At 35.6% G+C, this 26,199-nt stretch overlaps 1 protein-coding gene across 5 annotated transcripts in view; it reads left to right on the forward strand.

Annotated features, from left to right (window-relative positions):
* The window catches only part of SDK1 (sidekick cell adhesion molecule 1), a 1,240,677-nt gene that overhangs the window by 825,689 nt on the left and 388,789 nt on the right, over nt 1–26,199 (forward strand). For all 5 annotated transcript variants that reach the window (XM_074200552.1, XM_074200555.1, XM_074200553.1 and 2 more), the window contains 4 exons: nt 2,925–3,036; nt 3,849–4,039; nt 14,144–14,227; nt 25,101–25,295. In XM_074200552.1, the coding sequence (XP_074056653.1) occupies nt 2,925–3,036; nt 3,849–4,039; nt 14,144–14,227; nt 25,101–25,295 (582 nt within the window). The remainder of the gene's footprint in view (nt 1–2,924; nt 3,037–3,848; nt 4,040–14,143; nt 14,228–25,100; nt 25,296–26,199) is intronic.

A 26,199-nucleotide genomic window follows, 5' to 3' on the forward strand; every position in this document is an offset into this window, starting at 1 on the left:
TGTTTGACCCCAAAACCAGAACTCTCATCTTTACAACACAGTCGAAACTCTATTCCCAATGCAGGTCAATTAACTGCTCTGCAACTTATAGTCTTAGAGAATCACCTGGGGTTTGAGGAAATTAAATGAAATGAGCAAACATCCAGATCAAGGCAGAACTTGAACCCAGAGGTTTCTGACTCAGAAAATGGGATATCTATACCATTGCTACATAGAAGAGAGGGGTCTTCCCACTATGTCCCTGTGCCTGTTTTCTAAACACATAGGACCTTCTCCTTTCAGCTGGCTTCCCATCTAAATACTAACCAGGCCCAATCCTGTTTAGTTTTTAAAACCAGGTGCATTCAGGTTGGTATGGCTTTACAATCTGTTGAATATTTTGTTTTTAGAACATTTCTATATTATGTATTGCATACATAATGATTATAGCATAACATGTAATGGATAGAGAATTGACTATGAAATCAGGAAAACCTGGATTCCAGTCCTGCTTTTGAAACCTAATAGCTGGTGATCCTAGGTAAATTATTACCCCAGGCAATGAAAACTAAAAACTGCAAAGTGATTGCTAATATGCTAATATTTTACCAATGTAAAAGGGAGTTTCCTTATTGGGAGTTCTCTACATTCATGAAATAGTAGGTTGCTAACTGTCCTCCCTAAATATTGCACATCTAGCAATATGCATGGATTCTTCTATTCCTTGTTTTAGTAATATTTGAGTAGCAAATGCTAATTTTATGTTAGACTTGTTTGGAAGAAGCTGTTCTTGTTGTTTACCCTTCATTCTAGAAGATGATCGATGAAACAAAAGTGTGATGTGGAGTAGTGCCTAATTGTTCAGTGGCCAGGATTCTTTATAAGGAAAACTTGTAGGGGTGAACAGGAAGTCAAGAGTGTTAGATTGCATTTGGGAGGATGTGACAGAGGGATTTTGAGTGGCTACATAACCATTCTCCCTTTTGATTGTCAAATGCTGAGCATCTTGTTTTGCCACTAAACAGTGATTAATGTCAAATTGGTACCTTGTTCACTGACCCCTTAGCATCCACTGCTGCTGTTCTTCACCTCAAATAACTATTTGCAAATATTAGCTTCTCAGGTCATCTCTTCACATCAGTGATTTTCCCAGGTGACAGGTAGATTGTTAATCTGATTGGCATTCATTTTACCTTCTTTGCCATGTTGTGAATGACTGTAAGATAACTCTACACTTCTTAGAAATTTGATAACAAGTCCATCATACTTTATCATTTTATAAAAAGAGAGTGACAACAGAAAATCACTAGAAAACGTGACTCTTCAAGGTGTTTTAGCATGAAGTTTCAAAGGACAGGCTGGCTGCTGTTACAGATAGTTTAAAAGAGAAGGAAGTGTAAATGTCCCAATTTCTACTTGCCATGGGGATAGGGTGGGGGTAGGGGTAGAGTGAGGAACAACTAACCAGGAAGAATCTGATTTGTGTGAATTTGCAGTTATAAAAATTTTCTTTGCTAATATATTATTACCTTGGTATATTCATTTAAAATACAAACCTCTAATATGAAAAACATACACTGCTTTACTAGTGAAAGAAAGAAGGAATATAGAGAGCTGTGGGAAATTAGTGTTGAAAAGAAGCCAGTATTTCATCCTAGTGTGGTCTCCCAGTGGCTGTAATCATGTCTCAGACCCAGCAGGGCAGTGCCTTTTATTTGCCAGTTTGCTTTTCAGTCCAGCCATAAATGGTGGCAAGCCTGTTCAACAGCAAATATTGGTTAAAGCCATTTAGATTTCCAGTAATTTTATTTCTCTTCTTGAAACATTCATATTCCTTTTTTGAAATTTTTGTTTTCAGAAACGGTTTATTAGTCTTTTATTTGAATTAAATGAGTGGTTCTGTTTAGCCCAAACAAAATTGTTATATACACTGCAAGTAGATAATTTTGCTGTTGTGTATATATTAGGCATCCAAGAGATTATTCTTCATTTTTTTAAATCATTGTCTTGTCAAAACATGAACTAAATTATTTACAGTTTTGATGCCTTACAAAGCAGATTGAGAATTGAGTCATTTACTTTTTTGGTAAGAAAAGGGGTTTTAAATTGCTCTGATATAACACTGTTAATTGAACATATTTACCCCCAGGAAACCAAATTAAAGCATTAACTATGAAAATTTCTTATTAAAATAATTTTCACATAAGATGAAAATCAACAGGAAGGGCTTTAAATAATAAAAAAGCAGTGAGTATTTGATTTTTTAAATGCTTAGCAGTTTAAAAACCTCTTGACAGCATATAAAAGGTTTTCTTTCTGTTAGGATATAGTTCCTTCTCTCCACTAGGGAAACATTCTTATGAGCAATGTGTCCTGACTGAGAGAAGAGTAGATATACTTAAGAACTTTGCATTCATGGTATAGTGAAAATCTTTGAAAATGGCCATGCTCAAGATCTCTTATGAGAAGACTAATTAAGCTCTATCATTACTTTGAAAGTGTAAGATTCTTAGGTTTCACAAAAAGCTTGGTCTGACAATATCTCTCATTTAGAATTTTCTAGTCATCATTTCTTCTTTCCTCAAAGTGGTTAGTTTAGAAGTGCAGAAATCTGAGTTTATGTCAGCATGGCTATGCCCTCTACAGAAGCAGGTGACAACTCTCTGGAGCTAGTAGTAATCATCATGAATGAATATGTCCAAAGAAATTAATTACCTAGTGACCAGCCCTCTAATGATGAACTTCTTCAAGTTTATCTGGGCTAACCCATCATGGACAGGCATATAGCTAGGCCTTTCCAACTGGAAGGACTGGCAAGAATTTTTGTCCCACTGACATAGCTTTGAAGGATCCAGGGTTGTCTCCAAACTGGAAGGCATCAAAGTACAATGTCTGAGTAAATTTTTAAGGCATTTACATGAGCTTACTTTCTTTTTCTCTTATAGGTGATATTGATACACTTGATATCATGGCTCCTGTCATTGTCATCCCTCCAGGCAATACAAGTGTAGTGGCAGGAACTAGTGAAGTCACATTGGAATGCATAGCCAATGCAAGGTATTGTGGGGATTTGGGATAAGAACCTCATGTTAATTCTTCATTTTGTCCTTTTTAAAAATGCAATGGATGTTGCTTTTTTTTTGCAGTAATAAAGAATCATGTTGCCTCACTACAGTATGACTATAGCTTCTTTCAGAAGCTAAGATTCTTTTCCCTTGCCAAAAATGGGCATGACACACCTACTTCTTAGTCTATGTATATGTTATAATGGAGGTCCTACACCTAGACTTAAGGAAAGAAGAGTTCAGGTCATACTGAAAAAGAGATGATTTTCTGTCATCTCTGATAGTAGTGTTCTCTGTATAAAAACACCATCTCCGTGAATGAATTCTAATAGTAGCACCTCCTGAACAGTTGAATTCCACAGAAGAGCTTCTTTTTAATATTTTCTTAAAAGAACAAACCAAATCATTCGAATTTTAGCTCTGTAATTGCCCATCCTTATTCAATAACTTTTGAGGTGAGTAAATCTTTTCTTCTTGACTTAAGAAATATAGAATTGTATCAAAGATTTACATTCAAATATCCGTTGTTGGGGCAGCTAGGTGGCACAGTGGATAAAGCACCAGCCCTGGAGTCAGGAGTACCTGCGTTCAAATCTGGTCTCAGACACTTAATAATTAACTAGCTGTGTAGCCTTGGGCAAGCCACTTAACCCCATTTGCCTTACAAAAAAAAAAATAACCATTGTTCATGTTGTTGTGTTACTTTCTTTGTTAAGCAAATGCTGAATGAAATGTGAAATGTATCTATTATTCCTTGTCAACATAATTCAGAATGATGATCAGTAGCACTTTTTGTCCTCACAGACCAATTGAGGAATTGAGCATGACATGGAAGAGAAATGGAGTAAAAATTACTAATGGACTCCACAGTTTGGGAAGACGGCTTATTATCACCAACCCAACGTCCTCTGACATTGGAATGTACATCTGTGAGGCCGAATTAAAAGGAACTGACTTTGAGCCAGCAAGAACAAAAGCCTTTCTTTCTATCATAGGTAACACCAGTGACAGGGAACATTATCTATCAGTATCTCCACTTAAAGTTAAAGAGAATATGGGAAGTACAATGGAAATTAAAGTTAAATATGCATTTTATTGACCTTTTGCTTCCACTCCTTCTGAGTAAATGAGACAGGGGGGTAAAATGGGGTTATCTTCCAAATTAATTCAAACATTCTTTTTCCATGAATACAAATCTATTAAATATTTTATAGCAACATACTGATGCTGTTCCTAATACCCCAAGAAATTTTAATTTAATCATAAAGCCTATGAAACACAGTAGTAAAATTCTTATCATACAATTCTCATATCTTGGCTTTTAATGTCATTAAACCTTGATGTGAAGCCTAATTTGTACTTCTGGCTTTCAGATTGTCAGCTTTCTTTTCCCCACATCCTACCACCCCCCAAACTATTTGACATTGCTTCTTGTTAGACAAATAATGACATATTGAGAACAGAGATATTCCCTGGGAAATGGTCTAAGTAAAATAGATGAGGGAAGAAGGGGAAAAATGGCTCTTTCCTCTTAAGTTTGTAGAATTCTATCATTGACAATGCTAGGAAGAATCTACATATGCATAATATGCCTAAAGAACTATGTTGTCCTTACTTCATTATCAGATGTTGATAAGACTAGGTTTAATTGTGAGACAAGGTTTTATTTTCTCGTTATTTTCAGTTACTGAAATATTTTTACCACTATGTAGCTTTCTCTTGATGTCAAGTGTGGCAAATGTGAAGCAGCTGCTAGTGTCCCTTTTACACCCCATAAAATAAATAGATAATTACTGAGGATATAGTAGAGAACTGTTATAATGATAATCTTTATTCATATCCCTTCAAGAAGCAGTAATTGACATTAGAATATTGCCCCCAAAATAGTACATTATCACCTGAAATGCTTTTTTAAGTTAAACCAGTTTCCTTTAAAGTTAATATTTTCTAATAAATTGTTTAAGTAAACTTTCTGGCATTAAAATAGTTTTAGACCATTTGCCATTTTTAAAAGTACATCTCATTTCCTTAAATCATTGTAAGAAGTGTATATTACATATGAAAAATAACTAAATATGACAGTACACAAACCTGTCATCCCTTTTAAAATGAAGGCTGGAAATTTTAAAAGCATGAGAAGTTGTTTTTGAATCATAAATCATTGATGAGTCTATACATAAGATCTCAGATTGATCTTTCAGTGGCTGTTCTCATGCACCCACATATAATTGCTATATTTTTAATCCAGGCAAAGTCGTTTTTTTCATCAGAGTTGATCTGTAGCTATATCAGAACAGCAAGCCATAAATTGAGTCAAAATCAAAATTTGAAATCTATAAATCTCCAATAGACAGTCTTTATTGTATTAAAATCTTTTAAAGTGATTTTTTAAAAAAAGAAAAGAAACTTTTCTCTCTATAACTCAGCATGCTTGTTTCAATCACAATTTCTTTTTTAATATTTAAAATCTATCATATAAACTTCAGCTTTGCAGTTACTTCCAAATACCAAAGCAAATTGTTGTGTATTTTCCCTAGATTTATTATCTCTCAGTATTCTCACTTTTTTTTTAGGTTTTTGCAAAGCAATGGGGTTAAGTGGCTTGCCCAAGGCCACACAGCTAGGTAATTATTAAGTGTCTGAGGCCGGATTTGAACTCAGGTACTCCTGACTCCAGGGCCGGTGCTCTATTCACTGTAGCACCTAGCCACCCCTGTATTCTCACTTTTAAATGTGAATTTTTCTTGCTCATAAGAATTTATTGTGACAGGTGCAGTTTTTTCTTGTCTTGCTTTTAAGTTATGCCTCCACATAGAAAATTATCTTTCTTACTTCAAAGATGTGGGTTTTAATGTAACCCCATTAAGGGGTATCTCCTTGGACAATTCTTATGCCTTCCTTAGCAGTCTAAGTTATGATAAAGTTGTGAAAGGAACTATCATCATAAACACATCAGTGAAAGAAAACAGGAACAAATTGACCACCTATTACTTTTCTTCATTGTGCTAAAAATGAATAGGGGCAGATAAATAGAAGTATGGAAAGAATGTTTTGTCTGGAGGCAGGAGTTCGATTCAGTCTCAGAGACTTACTAGATCCTGAGCAACTCACTTCACCATTTTTGCCTTAGTTTTCTCATCTGTCAGATGAGCTGGAGAAGGAAATGACAAACCATTATTCCAGTGTCTTTGCCAAGAAATCTCCAAATAGGGTTACAAAGAATTAGACATAGCCTAACAACAACAACAGCACAACAAAAACTCAGATAGTCAAGTTACAGGTGTTTCTTCAAATCCTAAGTGTTGCCTGTTGCTATTCTTTTTTTTTAATGAGTTTTAAGTCAAAAAAATATGAAGCTACTTGATGTAGAGAAAAGAGTGCTGACTTTGGAGTCAAAAAGACTTGGGTTTCTGATCCTTCCTAGCTTGGCAGGTCACATACTCTCTCCAAATCTGAGACAACAACCTAGGACCTTAAGTTATAAATAAGTGGCAGTTTGCATCATTGGAGAGCATTCTTTGTCTGAGAGATTAGTTCATTAATGGAATTGCTGATATTCAAATCTGAAGTTCAAAATATATAATGAATCATTTTTCTGACCAGAAGAGGAAGATATTATTCTTCAAAATGCAAATAAGATCCTAGTGGAAAGATTCCTGTTGTTGATGTATCTTCTGACTCCAGGTGCTTTTTAGCATGAGTGTCTTATAATTCATTTATGTTTATTTGAGAAACACTTAAGATATTTCATTTATCTTTGAATGTATGTTAAGTATTGACATTTTTCCATAACCATATAAATGAGCTGAAGGTCAGTTTACCAGAGAGCAAACTTGTCTGAGAAAGTAAAAAAAGTGTTAAACTTATATAAAAGTATTTATAAGATAGGAAAGAAACTTATGGTAAATATTAGAATAAGGGGGGGAGGGGGGAGAGAGAGAAAGAGAGAGAGAGAGAGAGAGAGAGAGAGAGAGAGAGAGAGAGAGAGAGAGAGAGAGAGAGAGGATAGACAGTGATAAGGGCTAGCTTAGTCTGGCCACAAGGCATAGGGGCCCAAACTTCTCCAGTGGGCCTAGACAAGGAGCACAAGGACTAAGAAAGAAGAGAGAGATAGTCATTCTTGCAAGGCAAAGGTAGGGTGAAGAAGAGTGAAAAGGGGCAATGCTTCTCTTAAATACACTTGAATACACTTGGACAAGGGTGGCATTTGGGGAGTGGTCTAGCAACTGGTTCCAGGTATTCTCCAATAGGCAAGCTCCATACTGGTCCTTCCTGTCCCAAGGTGGGTGATCTCAAAATCCAACATGTCATTTCCTGTCAAGCCAGCATAAGCTTGACCTATCAGTGGTCAAGGTCAGGTAGCTGGAAACCTGAAGCTGGAGGAAGGTGAATAAGCCAAGGCTACTCCCATCTGGAATGGAATCACTTTGAACAAGAGAGTTCCCCAGATAAGTACAAATGATATTTTTCCTTCCACAAAATTTTTTTCTAATCATAATATCTGCTGTGCACATAACTCCTTGCATCACTAATGCTACATAAGGGAACAAAAAAAATTAACTTGCTATTCTCTTACCTGCCAACAATTGGCTCAAGAATTGTGGACCATAACTCTTGAATAGATGAGCAGGAGCTCTGAGCTTTTAATACCCTCTTAATTTCTCAGAGAACTACTTTTCTGATTTCTTCATATAATTTTAACAAAGATAAAGGAAATGGTTCCAAACTCTGATTTTATTAGCTACTATTATATATATTTTTCAAAGGGTAGTTTGTTCATATGTTGATGATATAACAGCTTTAGAAAAAATTGTTGCTGATTAGGAAAGACATTTACATTTCCAATTACTATTTGAAGATTAGTGTTTGTGCACAGCTCGACTAAATGAAAACAGTTTTTTTCTATTTAGCTCAAAATCTTTTAATGACTGTTTCACAACTAATTTTCAAACAACCTTTTATTTATTTATTTTTCTTTTTTATTAAAGATATTATTTGAGTTTTACAATTCCCCCCAATCTTACTTCCCTTCCCCCACCCTCACCACAGAAAGCAATCTGTCAGTCTTTACTTTGTTTCCATGTTGTACATTGATCCAAATTGAGTGTGATGAGAGAGAAATCATATCCTTAAGGAAGAGACCCAAAGTATAAGGAGATAACAAGATCAGACAATAAGATATGTTTTTTTCTAAATTAAAGGGAATAGTCCTTGAACTTTGTTCAAACTCCACGGCTCTTTATCTGGATACAGATGGCACTCTCCTTTGCAGACAGCCCCAAATTGTTCCCGATTGTTGCACTGAAGGAATGAACTAGTCCTTCAAGGTTGAATATCACCCCCATGTTGTGGTTAGGGTGTACAGTGTTTTTTTGTTTCTGCTCATCTCACTCAGCATCAATTTATGCAAATCCCTCCAGGCTTCCCTGAAATCCCATCCCTCCTGGTTTCTAATAGAACAATAGTGTTCCATGACATACATATACCACAGTTTGCTAAGCCATTCCCCAATTGAAGGACATTTACTTGATTTCCAATTCTTTGCAACCACAAACAGGGCTGCTATAAATATATTTGTACAAGTGATGTTTTTACCCTTTTTCATCATCTCTTCAGGGTATAGACCCAGTAGTGGTATTGCTGGATCAAAGGGTATGCTCATTTTTGTTGCCCTTTGGGTGTAGTTCCAAATTCCTCTCCAGAAAGGTTGGATGAGTTCACAGCTCCACCAACAATGCAATAGTGTCCCATATTTCCCACAACCCTTCCAACAATGATCATTATCCTTTCTGGTCATATTGGCCAGTCTGAGCAGTGTGAGGTGGTACCTCAGAGAAGCTTTAATTTGCATTTCTCTAATAATTAATGATTTAGAGCAATTTTTCATATGTCTATGGATTGCTTTGATCAAACAACCTTTTATTATATGATGTATATGATAAGCTGAGGAATGAGAAAGAAATCATCACAACACCTCTTCTATTTGGTTAGAATGAGAGATGAACAATGACTAAAAATGAAACCCATGTAAAGGTTAAAAAAAGGTAATGGAATTACCACAGGAGCAACCCTTGGTGACCCATATAACTGAGCACATTTTGCTCATTTGGCAGCTACATGTGTCCTCTTCTGCCCACAGAATTCCCTATAGGTGTGTGTTTTCAATGCTCAGTGCTTAATGATTTTTAATAATATGTCTGCCCTGGGCACTATAATTAAAGAGAAGAAAAGTCTTGGCTGACCCTTGGAATACTACCCTTCATCCCAGAAGAAAGTTGCCCCAGGCTTGAAATGCTTTACAAATGGTAACCATGGAGAAGAATTTCATGAAGAAATAGACAGTCTTGGTTAGTACCCAACAATTAATTAGTAAGGAATGGAACAAAGTCTCTTAGAACAGATCTGTTTATTCTTGACTTTCCTTACTAGTTCCTGAAGTGTTCACCAACTCATTATGCAACTTTGTATCAGTCATCATTCAACCTTCTTAGATTTTTTTTTCTTATAGAATGAAAGAGGAAAGTAGATGATCTCTAAGGATCTGGACCAGCTATTCTTAAAAGTGATATCCTCAGATCCCAAGAGGGTAAATAGATTTCTTCAGGTATTTGAACTTACAAGAAGAAAAAAATAGCATTTTGTTTTCAGTGAGCTCTCATTGAAATTTAGCATTTTTACAATTATGAATATAGACAACAAATTATTGTTGCTTTAGTAGTGAACTGTTAATTTAGTTACCATTAAGAATAAAAGATATTTTCAAATCATATTATAGTTATTGAAAAATTCTTGAAATACTATGCTCACCACTACTTCAAAATTACTGTAGTTATTAAACCTTTTAATTTGCCTACAATTGCATTATCATTTGCTGTATTAATAAGCACATATAAGATATCCAAGAACTCTTTTGTATAGTTTTGAGCTATTAAATCTTAAAAACTATGTTACTAATTTAAGTGCAATTAGGTGGCATAGTAGGTAGACTGCTGTGCCTGGAGTCAGGAAGACCTGAGTACAAACTCTTAATAGTCATTCTGACCCTGGCTAAGTCCCTTATTTGTGTTTGCTTCAGTTGCCTTATGTATAACATGATCTAAAGAATGCAATGGCAAACTTCTCCAGTATCTTTGCCAAGAAAGTCTCAAATGGGGTCAAGAAGAGTGGACATATTGAAATGATTAAACAGCAACAAATGTTGCAGTGTTACAATTTGTTATTTAAGAATAAGTTGGTAACTGAATTTTAGTAAAATTAGTTTCTTTTGTAGTTCTGCATATTTTATTCTATGAATTTAAAGACATTGTTCTAAGGACTGCTAAAAGGACCCATGCAGAGTTTTCTATAAAATATTCTAGGAGGAAAATGTATGCAGGACACACTTCTGATATTATTAACATTTTCTCCTTCACTTTCCTGTCTAGATAAACAATAAATAGTAAATCAAACCCCGATTTGTAATGTTTACATGTTTCTGAAGAGTAAATAATCACACTGATTAACATTGACTGTCTCCTGGCATTATGAAATAATTCTAACAAACCATTGGGTGCATGACAAATAAACATATACACACATACAAACATGCACATACACATAGATACCCTCTTAAAAGTCCTTGCCCTAAGCCATCCCTTTATTTACATTTTAGCCAGTTATAGGGGGCCCTGTTGTGAACAACAATGACCACACCATTAATCCCTCCTACTGGAGAGGATGAGGTTGGTGTATTCCCTGAATTCAGGAGTTCTGAGCTGTAGAGGATATAACCAATCAGGTGTCTCCACTGAGTTCAACATGAATATGTTGTACCCCAGGAGAAGAAAAGGAAAGGGAGGTTATTAATTTACCTTAGAAATAGAGAACTGGCCCTGTTAAGGAATAGAAGAGGTGAGAACTTGAGATGTGATCAGATTATAGGATCAGTTGATGAGTGACTCCAACACTTCCAATCTTAGACAAGAAGGGGAGATCCAATCTTCTAGGGGAAAAAAATGTAGTAAATAACAACACAGTCTGTACTTTGTCACTTTGGTGAGCCACCTGAATGACCCTACATATTAAACCTTATTTCTTAGATAGAAGGTCAGCAAATATCTTATTATTTGTTGTCTAGTCAATATTTAGATTCTCAAGAATAAATATGCATTGATATTATTAAAATGTGCTAAACCATAGGCAGTTTGTTGATTTTCACCTTGGTGTAAATTTTATTTTCCCTTCCCTTTAAATAGATTAGATTGTGGTTATGATTATTGAATGATTACGCTCATAATGACTTTAGGAGCATGACCTATATAAAAGGGCCTCCATGGGAGACAGCTGTTGTATAGTTAGAGTATAAATAATGTTCATATCATTATTATTGATTGTGGAGCCATGTCCAAATGGCAAAATTATGAGTATGCAATGAAGATTAGCTTGAGCCAGCCAGAAACCACTATTTTCCATTATTTCTTTAAGCTGGTTCCATGCAGCAAAGCTAAATGGAGAATCATGCATCTAACTAATGAATTTGAGACCACTGAGACAACTAGGGTGGATAATTCAGGCAACTTTGTTATCCCTGAATTATCCAAATAACTGTAAAATACTATTCTTAATTTTGTTTCCAGATAAAACCTTTAGGTTCTTTTTTCTTTTCTTTCTTTTCAATATTCAGTATTTGTTTTTCCTTTTCCCTAAACTAAGTTCTTGCTTTAAGGATACACAGACAGCCTGCCAAGCTATATTATCTGCATTCAACAAAATTACAATGAAAATAAACTACTTTGGAAGACAGTGCCCAAAAATTAATTATCACATAGAAACTGAATTCAACAGTTTTTTTGTTATCATGATAATGAAATCACTACAACCTGAACACCTGGGGAAAACCGGTCATGCCACTGTTGTGTTTCTGCTGAATAAACTGGGACTAATGTGGCAATTTACTTTCCTCTGAAATTCCATGTTTAATAAAACATTTATTTATTTATATTTATTTATTTTGCTATGGAGCTTCACATTTTTTTTGTGAGACTTTCCTTTCATTTCTATTGAGTATTTATCAAATTCCTACTTTGTGAAAAGCTGTGTTGTAGATTCTGGGGATAAAAAGACAAAATGGAAGCTGCCCTGATCTTGAGAAGCTTTCACTTACATATACAGCATATACAGAGATAAGTAAATACAAAATATATAAGAAATAATACATGGTAGGGGATGCTAACAACTGTTATTTCCTTTTTATCCTACTTGTAGATCTGTTTGCTTATTGTCTCCCTCATTAGATTGTAAGATCCTTGAGAAGAGGAAGTATCTTTTTTCTTTTTTTAATAGCTCCAGTATTTGACCCAGTGATCAGCATATAGTAGACACTTTATAAATACTTAATGCCTGTTTGCCTTACATCAGTAAAGGCCTCATATAGGCAAGTAGCCACTAAGCCAACCCTTGAAGAGAACCAGGATTCCAAAAGGCTGAGTTGAGGAAGGAGAACATTACAAATACAGGCAGGGGCAGGGGAAGAAGAAAAGGGAGGTGAAAGAAGCATGAGCAAAGACAAAGAAGTGAGTGAGGGGGAGGGTAACTTGTGCAAAGTCATGGAATGACAGTCATGGTTGGGGAGAAGCAACAAGTAGGCCAACATATCAGGAATGCAGATAATATAGAGAGGGTTGTGTGAAATCAGTCTAGAAAGATAGATTGGAGCCAGATCCTCAGGGGTTTTAAGTGCCTAATAGATTCTATACTTTGGGAAGGCAATATAAAACCACTAAAGTTTCATGATCCATAGAGTAGCATTTTTATTCCTTTTCAGGAAATACAGTACAAACAAATCAGTCTCAATCTTGGTCCTCCAGCCCTAACTATGCTTAGATTATCTGATAAGGCCCTCATTTCCCTGACAAAGCCTATTTTTGCTAACAGAGAACAATTTGGCTAGAGCAGACATTAGGACATCAACTGGCCAGGCAGCTTAAACAGATCAACACTGGATCAGCCACCTGGCGATATTCCACACTGCCATCTGTGCTGCCCAGGTAGATTTCCACAAAGTCTACCCTCTTAATCTTAGGGTATGACTGTTTTCTCAACCACGTATCCAGCTGTTCTGAAGAGAAAGGAAAGGATTTGTTTGTTGTTATTTTGAGTTCTATTCAAGTATTAAATATGTTTTGGTGAAGTTGAATTGCTAAGGCATTTAAAATTTTTTAATATGCTGTACTTCTCTGATATAGGCCCAATGATGTGCTGTGGCACTTTATTTGACATGCTTCATGAGGTGGTGTTTAGTGTAGATACTGAAGCAAACTATCCTATAAAATACTGTGCTGTAAATATAAACCTTTATGAACCTCTTGGGACAGTCCTTCTAAACTGTGAATTAAGATATTCCATGATTCAAGCTCATAAACTCAAAAGTAGCCTCTGCAATGACTATTAATTTGCTGGCTGAAATCTTGGATAGAATTTGCCATTGAATACTCTCTCCGAATTCTCAGTTTATATAAATGATAGGATATGATTTTAATAATATTTCACTTATGTTTTAAAGCTCATATTAAGGGTTTTTTGGACACTGGATTTGTGATTTGATCCAAGTTGAAAACTCAAGGTGAAGGAGCTTTTTCCAAAAATGTAGGTAATGATAATAATAACAATAGTAGCTGAAGCTTATGTAGCACCACCTATGTATCAAGTCATATCTCATTTGATCCTTTCAGCAACCCTAGGACATAGGTGTAATTATTATCCCCATTTTACATTGAAGAAACATGTTAACAGGGGTCATGACTTATCTTGTGTAATAAAGTTAGTAATTTTATAAGGCTAGATTTCAGTTCTATATATTGTACCACCTAGTTGCCACCTAGATAGTTATGTATTCTACAGTTTCTAGTTTTAGACAGAATAAGCAACTTGCCCATGGTCAGATAATCAGTATATATCAGAAGGTGAACCTAATCCCAGGTCTTTCTGACTTTGAGTCAATTTCTCTATTACTACACTTTTAATTGACTCTCTTTAAGAGTATTAAGAGTTTTAATTTTTTAAATATTTCCAATAAAAAGAATTCACCTACTTCTTTGATGATTTTTTCTTTATTTTTAAAGAGCCACCATACTTTACTGCTGAACCTGAGAGTAGAATTCTAGCCCAAGTGGAAAAAACTGTGGATATTCTGTGTCAAGCGATGGGTAAGTTTCAAAGAATCTATTAAAAGAGTATAACTAAGATAAATGACATGTTTACTGTGTCCTCCCCTGCCAGGCAGAGCTTGACCTTCAATCACTAGCATTCTTTTTCAAGACAAATTTAATTGTTTGCTTTTGCTTTGTCACATGCTTAGATGACAACAGCTCTTAGTAATGTGGTTTGGTATTTATATAGGAATAGTCATTATACAATGAGCCAAAGTGTCTATTTCTTCCCAATCTGTGCTTTAAAGATAATTATCTTATATTTTGAAACACTTTAATTGATATTTGCATTATTTTGTCAAGAGCCCAATTCCTAGTTCATTACTATTAGCATGGGATGGATGAAGATTGGGACTTGTTTGTACTTGTGAAACTTGGAATCGTTAACATTTCCACTGTTACAATAGAACTCCCATTATAACTCTTGCACTGGGGATAAGATAATACCATCATCAATATCTTTCCAGATGCTTGAAGGCCAGATATTACTTTTCAGCCTTCTCCCAAGGTTTTCTGATACCATTAAAGGATTTGGGAATGTGCGCTTTCATCTTTGACTCAAACCTCTGATTGTTGCTCCAGTTTTGCAGGTTTCCAGTACCCCAAGTACACTAATGATTTGCTTTTTTTAGGGGGAAGGGATTATTTTATATCCAAATGACAATGTTGCTTCAGGATTTATTTCCAAATAATCAGAAATGTTTTCTTTTAGCATTTACAAAGGAATATTTATTTCAAAGGTGTAGCCAGGGTAAATATATAAGCACTCCCCTACCTCAACACCTGGGGTGTGAAAGGTCTTATTGCTTCTTTTAGGACAGTAATCTGTGTGGAGGGGAAGGGGGATTAGATTCACAACTTAACTGAGTTCCTCCAGAGCATTGTTTCACTAAGTTCCAAGCACAAAGCTCCCATGGGCCCATATCCAAGCTTAGCTTCTCATGGCATCCCTACTAGGCTGGCAGCTATATCCAAACTCAAATCCTGGCTCCAAATTTTTGTCCAAGGATGCCAATACTTACTTCAAGAACTGAAAATGATAAACCAAACAGACCAAAACCCCAAGCCATTTGACAGAGCTCTTAAAGGGAAAGGATAGTGGTAGCCCTTCCTCCTACTCAGCTCAGTACATAGTATTCTTGCTGTGGTTGGACAAGGCCTTCATTCCCTGGATCTTGCTGGAAAGAGAGAGAGCTTGTATCAGTCTGGTGGTCCTAAAGACCCAACCAGTTTTAGCTATGTAGACAATGCAAAAGGTTATTCCCACCCTTATGGTAGGGGAATGCATAATATCTTCTCCCAGAATCAAATCCCTGGTATCTTCACATAGGTGCTTCCATCTTTGATGATCTGAGCAGGTACAGAGCCACATTACCCAGAGAGATGTACTATTGTAGATAATAGTAGGCTTTAGATTTGATGTATGATAATATGTGGTAGAAAGAGCCTTGGCTTGGGTTCTAGACCTAGCTTTGCCATTAACTTTTGTGTGATGCTAGGAAAGTCATTTCAACCCTATGGATTTTAGGTTTCATATCTTTAAAAGGAAAATTTTTATATTAGATAATTCCTAAGGTCCTGTCCAGCCTTGATATATGTTAGGATTCCTATGTGTGATATAACTCAACTCATAGCCTGATACTTTACACTTGGACTTTTCTATCTTTTTTCCTGCCAAAGTCCATATCAGTTTTTGAATAAAGTACAAGGTCACCCATGATATGAAAATGGGATTGTAGATTTCATTCCAGAAGGGACCTTAAAGATCATCTAGCCCAGAAATATCAAACTTTCAATCATTTCTGTCTATAAAACTCCTGAGAGTGGCCCAAACCATATTGAACTATAACAAAATAAATAAAGATACAGTAGAACATATATAATACTAATGTGAGTTTTCTTAGTCAAGATGTGACCCACAGGGATCCTTATATACAGGTTAGTGACCCTTGGAGTATGATATCATTGTTCAAATCGAACCCCAGCATTTTAGAGATGAAGAAATGGAAATTCACAGTTGGAATGAGGATCCAATTCCTCTGACTTCAGATCTAGCTGTTTTTTCCATTGTTCTCCAAAATAGACTCAAACTGGGGAAGAAGAGAACTACAACAAAATAGAAAAGAACTTTATAATTATAAAGGTGATTAAATGCTTGATCAGAAGGAAATAGGGGTGCTTTAATCTCTAGAGCATTTAAATAATGCACTAGATAGTCATCAGTCTTGAATAGTTTAGGTAATGTCCTTCATAATGTCAGAGGCCTTGATTCTGTATTTTCTTACAGTCCCTTCTGATTCTATAGTGCTACAAAAGGATGACCCATAGCATAAAAAGCTTGGGGCAAAATAGTAAATTTCAATTAATGGGATGGCATGGCTATTTGCCAAATCCAAGCTATAGGAAAATGGATTTTTTATTGTTTTAACAGGAAATCTTACCACTTTTCTGCCTCAAGTCTGCATTAAGAGCTATTCAGTTTTATGTCAACCTCTTTTTCATCACTTAGTGATAATTCATATTTGCCCAGGGGGATTTTTGACAGATGAATTACAATCACAGTGAGAATTCACAACATTAGCATTTGCACTAGTTCTATATATGCATGCTATTTAGCTTAAGTTTACTATCTAACAATACATCAAGCTGGACAACATCTGTACATTACCATTTCTCCTACTGTTTTCCTCAAATGCCACTAGGTAAAGCTATAAATGACTATTTCATTAATGAGATCTGCACTGTAAATTGTGGTTAAAAAAACAGTTTAAATATAGACCTAGTATGCACTTTTATCATAAATATACTCCATTTTAACTGGATAAATTTAACTTTATGAATCCAAGAGCCTGGATGAATACTTTAAATTAATGATATTTGTAATCCATGTAACCACAGGTAGTTATCTTTCCAGACAACTAGCCTTCCTTCCTGATGATGATGAATGACAGTATTTTTTCAGTGAATAATGTACAGACCAGCATGTGATCCTTTCTTAGCATCCTTCTCTATGCTTTGGATAATAGCATTTGATGCCCATAGGAGTTCATCTATTAATAGCCTTGATTTCTAGATGCTTTGTCAGCCCAAAATGGTTCTTCCCACATTCAATATGATTTCACAGAACCATAACAATGTTCTTTGTCAAGGGCTGTTCATTCTGCCCAATATTTCAGATGTATTCTCTTAAGTGTTAGAAAATCAGGCAGAAGCATCACTACCCTTCCCCAAAATAACAGCTTTTAAAGCTGCTGTGAAAGAATATAAGGGTGGCAGAAATGAAGCAGTAGGCTCCATGTCTCTTTATCTTCTGTCTCTCTTTCTGTGTCTCTGTTTTTCTCTCTTTCTTTGTCTCTCTCTCTCTCTGTCTTTGTCTCTATCTCTTTCTATCTCTGTCTTTGACTCTCTCTATTTCTCTATCTATCTGTCTCTCACTGTCTCTGTCTGCCTCCCCCATCTCTTTCTGTCTCTGTCTCTCTGTTCCCCTTCCCCTTCTTTCCCCCCCCCATCTTCCTTTACCCCGCCTCCCTTCTTTTTCCCATCCCTCCATTCTCCCTCACCCCCCCACTTGAAGTTCAGTAATTACTCACAGGCCCATTCACATATTCTGATCAGATGAGAGCTTTGACCCTGCTTTATTTTTTTCTCCTGCTGAACTTAGAGCAAACTCCCAGTCAACACTGCTTACCACAATGCTGACCATGTCATATCCTTACTCAACAAACTGCTGTGGCTCCCTTTTTCTTACAAGATCAGATATAAAGTCTTCTGGTTGGCAATTTAGCCTCTTTACACTTCATCCTTTTTTACCTTTCCAGTTTTCTTACATTTTACTCCCCTCTTCACATTCTGGCAGTAAGGTGATTAGAGTGTTGTGCCTGAAGTTAGGAAGAATTATACTCTTGAGTTCAAATCTGGCTTCAGACCTTAGTAGCTGTGTGATCCTGGAGAAGTCACTTTACCCTATTTGCCTCAGATTCTTCATCTGTAAAATGAACTGGAGAAGGGAAATGGAAAAACCACTCTAGTATCTTTGCCAAGATTCAAATAGGGTCATGAGGAGTCAGAAACAACTGAAAAACAGTTGAGGAGCTAAACACTCTCTAGTCCAACTTCATTGGCCTTTGCTCTTCCTCACATAAGATACTTTACCTGATTCTAAACAAGGAGTGTCCAACTCTTGACCTGCTTATTGCATGTGGCCCTCAAAGTCCATTCATGTGGCATTATTGCATTTTATTGTCATTAATAATATGTTTCATTATAGTCATAAATAAATCTTATATTCTATATGAGGCCTTTGTCCAGTTTTTGTTGTGTGATGTGGCCCAGAAGAGCTAAACAGTTGGACTTTTTCACTGACTGACTCCTATGCCTGGAATGCTCTCCTTCATCATCTTCAACTCCTCCTTTCCATAACTTCTGTCAAGTCCTAAATAGAATTTTGCCTTCTTCAGAAAGCCTTTCCTGATCTTTAATTCTATAATCTTTCAATTTCCTCATATGCTGGTTCTTGCTCTTCATTATTGAAGAAAACCAAAGAGACATCACTATGTTTCAGACAAATTACAATGTATCTGACTGTTACTGACCAATATGAGCTCAGAATGTTTTACCACAAGTTGGGCACAAATAGTCCATGTGAACAACTGGGGTAGGTACTCTAAATTTATGTATGTCACGTTTCCCCTGAGCTGCCTCATTTCTGCCCTCCTCATAGAGCCAACATCCTCACTGATAAGGGTACACCATGCAGGGCAGTCCTGTGGTCCATAAATAGTTTTCAGGTCATCATTAAAAGCACTTTGGTTTGTTAATGTTAGCATAAAATTGAATTCCATCTGCCTTTTTACTGAGCCAAGAGTCCTGCATCTCTCTAAGCTTCACTTGGACTTTACTTTTAGTAGAATTAAATGCTGCTGTCTTAGAAATTGATGAATTATCCTGCTGGAAAACCTGTGGAGTTCTTGTTTTTCATTTAGCAGCTTCCGCATTTCCCCATCATTTTCATCAAACCAGTCCTGGTGTTTGTGAGTGTTCTGATCCGGATGAGCAAATGTACACCAGATCTATGAAAGCTGCCCATTCCTTTTCTGCTCCACTGTTGCCAACTGTGTGTTGGCTCAGTTTCCCCTCCAAGTTAGCAACAGAGTGTTAGAGAAACACTCAAACCTTGACATCAATTCTTCTAGTATTCATCTTGCCTTAGGGCTGCCACTTTGGTTGAATTTAGCTTAGAGAGGATGAATCTAAGATCAGTCCAGTACTCTGCACCATATATTGCCTTTGTCATTCTCAGATACCGTTTGTCTCTTCTCCTTACAATCACATAGTCTAATAGATGCCAGTGTTTACTATGAGGGGGCGCATCCAGGAAGTCTTATCATGTTTAGGTAAACAGAAGACAGTATTTGTGATGAGAAGGTCATGAGATGCACAAGTCTTCAGTGGAAGGTGATCACTGCTGTTGCTGTTTTCAACTCCATTCCTCCCTAGGATTCCCTGCCACGTCTGGTAATCTGAATCTACTCTAGCATTAAAGTCACTCCTTTAAAGTCCCCCTTTTTTCCGCTCATATGTAAAATGAATATGAACAGTGTTATTTGTAGGATCAAAAAAATAATAGAGGTATAATGTTATACAAACATAAAAGAAAATGTTACAAATTAGATCTTTTAAGCCACAACTTTTCTGGGCCTTATCTTTGTCTCTAAAAATGAGAGAGGTAAATTAGACAGCCTCAAAGTTCTTTTCTGTCATGAACATAAAATATTCCACTTTTGCTTGTATGGTAAATTGGTATAAATGATAACAGTTGGTTTTGATCATTGTTTGTTGTTGCTGTGATTGTTGTCTTTTATTTTTATTGTGAATTTTGCAATCAGCAAACAAACATTTCAAAACTCAAAGAATAGGAAGGAGGATTGTACAAGAAATTATAAACTTTTCTTATGTAATAAAAATATTTGTGTTAAGATTTTTTAAAATCTATTGCCTTCCCTTCATTGATTATCTCTAATTTATCCTGTGTGTAACATGTTGTCTCTTCCATTAGACAGTGATCTCCTCTAGGGCAGGGACTGTCTTCTGCCTTTCTTTGTATCCACAGTACTTAGCACAGCATATACACACAGTAGAAGCTTAATAAGTGTTAATTGAGTCACTGACTTAGTCCCTGCAGCCTTAGCCTTTTCTAGAATCTAGAATTACAAGTATGCAGCATCATGTCCAATCATAAATTTCTATCTTCAGTATGGCACCCTGTTCTCCTTGCTAAGTCAAATTTCTTCTAATATGATATTTCAAACCAATGAAAAGTACCCCACATATAGAGTTAACAAGCCTGGATTCTGGTCCTGGCTATACCAGTAACAAGTTGAAATACTCTGAGCAGGTCACAATTCTTTTGAACTTCAGTTTCTTCACTATCACAATGAGAAGGGTTGGTCTACAATAGGAGCTCTTTAAAAATAAGAATGCCTCTAACTCTCTCTGCCTTGGTATCTGTTCACCTTTAGCATAATAATATGGATATGGTTTCCAGGAGAGGAAATATCAGATTTAAAAAAGAATCATTTCCCTAATTGTTATTTTTTTGTTCTTTTTCTTGGGTAAATGCCACATTTTTTTAAAGCCCACAAAACTCAGTGATTCCAACAATATAAAAATTTTAATGTATTCTTAATTTTGAAGGGAGAATTTATAATACTAAGGGATATTTTGGGAGATAAGATTTCTATTCAGGAGTTTAAATTGCCCTAATGTAGAAATGGTTCAGGCACTCAATGTTTTAATAGTTATCTCCAAATTAATGGCATTCTTAAGTTCCCCTCTTGACCAGATCATGTGCTGTTTTTGCATAATATTTTTAGGATAAACTCCTGGGAGGTATATGCTTATGGGATATATTGAGTTAGCCTTTCAGCAGAGCATTGCTATCATACAATTTATTGCTTTCTTTTAATTTTGACAGTATAATAATAGCAGCATGGGGAGTGGTTATTCTTTGTGAAAGCTACATGATATAATTGCTATTAGAGACTTTTGCATGAATTGGTTGTGTGTTTACCTTTGAAATACATGTGTTTTTTAAAATTTCCCAATCTAATGAAAAGTGACAAGAAACATAATTAAAGCAAAGCAAGGGATCTGACAACCCATTATCTCAAAATATTCTGAGACACTGTTTATTAAAGAAAACTTTCTGTACTTGCTGAATAGCTTATGAGAGAGAGAGCATGCAGTAAAGAAGAGAAGAATAGCTTTAGAGATAGAAAGCCTTGGATACAGTACTGCTTCTTCCTTGCTTTAGCTGTGTGGCTTCGGACATGTCCTTAACCTCTCCAGGCCTTGAGTAATTCTTAATCTACACCCAGAGTGGATACTTCCACACTTCTCATATTGATGAAATTATAGGACCTGGAGAAGGAAGAAAAAGAGAAGGAAGAGGAGGGAGATGAGAGAAAAGATAAAGGAAGACCTCCTGTCTAGATATTTCAAGCTGCTTTGTGTGTTTGAATTATTTCCATTTATATTAACAATAAAATCTAAGTGACAAAGGTCTTAGAACCATACTTAGTCATATAGTACTACCATGAGCTCATCACATATCCACAAACACAAATTTAATATGCATTGTTGGTTGTTCAGTCATTCTTTACATCCAACCCCTCTTGACCCCATTTGGGATTTTCTTACCAGAGTGATTTGCCATTTCTTTCTCTTGGTCATTTTATGGATAAACAAACTGAGGCTAAATAAGATTAAGTGATTTACCCAGAGTCATAGAGCTAGTAAAGGTCCAAGGCCAGATTTGAACTCAGAAAAACAAGCCATTGATCCATGACACTACCTAGCTATACATGCATGCACACACATACACATGTATACACACATATATGCATTAAATACATGCTCACAATATACATATATTCTTATTCAGTCACTTTTAATTTATGACCCCATGAACAATACTATTCTCTTGGGAAAACTGAAGTAGTTTGCCATTTCTTCTCTAGTGCATCAAGTTAAGCAGGTTAAATGATTTGCAGACCTATTAAGTACTTTCAGCCAGATTGCTCCATCTACTGAGTCATCTAACTGCCTCACTCAAATACATTCATATGCACATATGCATACACAAATACATACACAGACATATACACTTAGACACAAACACAGATACACACACATACATATACAAGTATTCCTGTACCTTCATTCTTCACTTCCCCATCTCCTCAAATTCCATGTACATGTTTTCACTTGAACATTTGAAAACTCAAAATTATTCTTCACCTTCTGTACAAGTGTACAAAAAAATGCTGTGTAAAAATTCTGTACAAAAGCATACTAAATTTAGAATCAGAAAACCCTTCAGATTCTACTTCTAAAATTTGCTGTATAACCAAGGCAATTTATTGCTCCTTTCCTGGACTTAGATTTCCTCATTAGTAAAATAAAATTAAATTAAAAATTGAAAGAATATTGGACCAGATGCCCTCAAGTTATAGTTTTACACCATGGATTAAAGTCCCTCTTCTGTAATTTATTTGCTTTTTTCACCTTTCACAAATCACTTTTTTTGCTGGACCTCAGTTTCCTCATCTATAAATAAAATGAGAGTATTGAACTAGATGACTTTGGATGATATCTGTCACTTGTAGAAATACCATATACCTGAACATTTAGCCCACAATTAGGCCCCCAACTGGCCAGACCCTTGACATAGCCCTGTCAAAAAGCACCGATCTATGGATGAATGCCATTCAAATTCATAGAGCTTAGTTTCCACCATCCTTTCAATATTAATTTGTTCACTTACCTAATATTTATGCCCTGACCTACTTCTAAAGTAGTGCCATGATTTTATTATTCAAAAAATTGTCTCTAAAACAAGCAATAAAGTTCTAACTCTAGCAATGTATACTGTAATATATAGTGTCTAGGTGGTGCAAATGGATAGAGGAATGAACCTGGAGTCAGGAAGACCTGATCCAGACTCAGACACTTCCCAGATATGTGATCCTGGGCAAATCGTTTAACCTTTATCTTCTTCAACTGCCTCAACTATAAAATGGGGTTAATAATAGCAACTATTTTATGGGATTTTTCTAAGGATTAAGAAAATATTTGAAAATCCTTAGTGATTGGTAGATAGAGTTTAATAAATGTTTATTCATTTTCTCTAATATACCTCTGAAAGGAGGTTGTAGTTCCTTCAAAGGAAACTGCTTTCGAAAAGCACTCATTTTTGCTGCTTTTTTTCAGAAGGTTATACCTGTTTCCAGGGCCTGGATTTACAATAGGACAATTATTTAGCTATCATTAGGTATGCTTATAGGCCTACTGGTATAGTCTTATAAAGTATTGACAAAGAACTCAGACATTCTTTCACATCAATAATGTCCTTGCCCTAAAGAAGTTTGTGTTCTTTCAATGTAATCAATAAATACATGTAAATGAGTACTTTTCCCCAAAAATTGATCTTTTTATAATTTTTCTCTAATCTAAATCCTACCTATGATCTATATTGACGGAGTGGATCTATATTGATGGAGTGATCCTGGGCAAGTCAGTTATTATTCTTAGTGTCCTCAAAAATTCCCTGACACTTTAAGTTGTAGAACAACTACAGATTTCAATTGATAGGAGGAACATCTTCAGCAGAATTTCACAAATGAAATTACTGATAGATAGATAGATAGATAGATAGATAGATAGATAGATAGATGGATGGATGATAAAAATACTTTCAGTTTCTTGGAAAGAAAAGGGTGATTCCCTTTAGATACTGGTTGTTTGGGTACTTTGTAGATTATCTGCAGGTAATTTCTTGTCCCACTTGTTAACTTCACTGTTAGCCAGTCAATAGATGCCTAAGATGCTTCTTTCTGATGCTCAGCTAGAGCATTCACAGGAAAGGCAAACATAGTTATAATCAGTCTGAATAAAACATATGTAGAAAGGCATGTTTGTGAAAAAATTAATCTTTTTTGAAAAAAATATATTTGATAGCCTTATATCCATGAATATAAGTAGGATGGAAAAGTTGTAAAGAGTATGGGACTTGGAGCTAGAATGTATCTGGGATAGGATTTGAACTTCTGTCTTCCCAACTCCAGGCCCAATTGCTACTCAAAACCTTTACCCTTTCACCCTAATTCTCAATCACCTGCATGGGTGGAGGGGTAGTCCTTAAGACTTCTTGAGGGCCAGCTAGGTGGTACAGTGGATAGAGCACTGGCCCTGAGTCAGAGGGACCTGAGTTCAAATCCAGCCTCAGATGCTTAAAAATACCTAGCTGTGTAACCTTGGGCAAGTCACTTAATCCTCCATTACCTTGCATGAAAATGAATAATAAATAATACCTTACAAAAAAGCAAAATGGACCCATAGTTCTATATTACTAATACATAATAATTATAAAATATCAATTTTCAAATTATTACATTATACTAAAATATGCTAAGACTTTTGATTATAATTAGATTTCAGTATCATTCACTTCATCTGAAAACTGGACGAGATTTTTTTTCCTAATGTACTATCCTTATTTAGGTATAATATAATCTGTACCAGGATATCTTTGTGCCGTTTTAGGCACAGTTTGTCACTGATTTTTCTCTGTATCTTTCCCAAGACATATTATAGTGCCTAGTACATACGAGACAGTTAATAAATATTTACTGAATTTTTTGAATAAATATCTAAGTTTGGAACCATTTGAGCACAGAAAATCAAGAATTAATTGTATGTAATCAGAAATGTGGCTTCTTTCTTTTCCTAGTATTATACAGAGCTTTTTTTAACTCTTTATAGCAAATACTATTTTAAAAAATAACTTCAATATTCTTTCTTCCATCCACAGGAGTCCCAATCCCCAATCTTGAATGGTATAAGGACTCTGTCCCCATAAGTAAGCTCCGGAATTCTCGTTATAAATTGCTAGTGAGTGGAGGTCTACGAATCCAGAAGCTGCATCCCAATGACTCTGGTATATTTCAGTGCTTTGCAAGAAATGAAGGTGGGGAAATAGAGACACACACCTACCTGGATGTAACTAGTAAGTATGGGATGTCAGGAACACCAAACAATAGTGATGTACCCTTTTAGATTCACATCACTTTAATTTGTGATAATTGAACATCCATATAACTTTGGAGGAGACAAAGAAGATAAACTTGTAACATAAATTTAGATTGGCATTATCTGTTCTGTGGTTTTCTAGTACTGACCACACTCAATTTATATGAATAGCTTTTTAAAAGGATAGTAAAAAAAATCCAAAACTTCAATATCTTGCTAGAAAGAATTGAAAGATTAATAATGAATAAATATCTGTCTTATTCTTTGTCTCTTGATCTTTTTTCCCCTCTTTTAAATCCATCCACTAGTTTAGTTTTATTGAACAATTATAGTTCTTTTGTGAATTTCTTTTATGATCATATTAACTGAAATGCCTTGGTACATTTTCTTTGGAAAAAATAGAAGCATAAGAATTTATCTTTAGCTCTCATAATATTAAAATTTTTCTTCTAAAATGAAGTAGAACTTGGTAATTATTGAATAATACCTTTCCTCTTGCCCTGTGAGACAAAATACTTGGCTGATTATGTCCTCAGACAGAATAGAGTTTTTTGTTCAGTCATTTCTGTCACATCTGACTCTTCATGACCCCATTTGGGATTTTCTTGGCAAAGCTACCAGAGTAGTTTGCCATTTCCTTCTCCAGCTCATTTTACAGATGAGGAAACTGAGGTAAACAGGGTAAAGTGCTTTGCCCAGGGTCATAGAACTAGGAAGTATCTGAGGTAGAATTTGGATCCAGGTTCTCCTAATTCCAGGCCTGGCCCCCTATCACTCTAACCACTGTGCCACCTAGCTACAAGGAGAGTTAAAACACACTGTGTTTTTTGGACAAACCATAAATATTGCCTCCCATTATATTGTTATCACCTTGAAGCAGG

This window comes from Macrotis lagotis, chromosome X (genome assembly GCF_037893015.1).
Source record: "Macrotis lagotis isolate mMagLag1 chromosome X, bilby.v1.9.chrom.fasta, whole genome shotgun sequence".
NCBI lineage: Eukaryota > Metazoa > Chordata > Mammalia > Peramelemorphia > Peramelidae > Macrotis > Macrotis lagotis.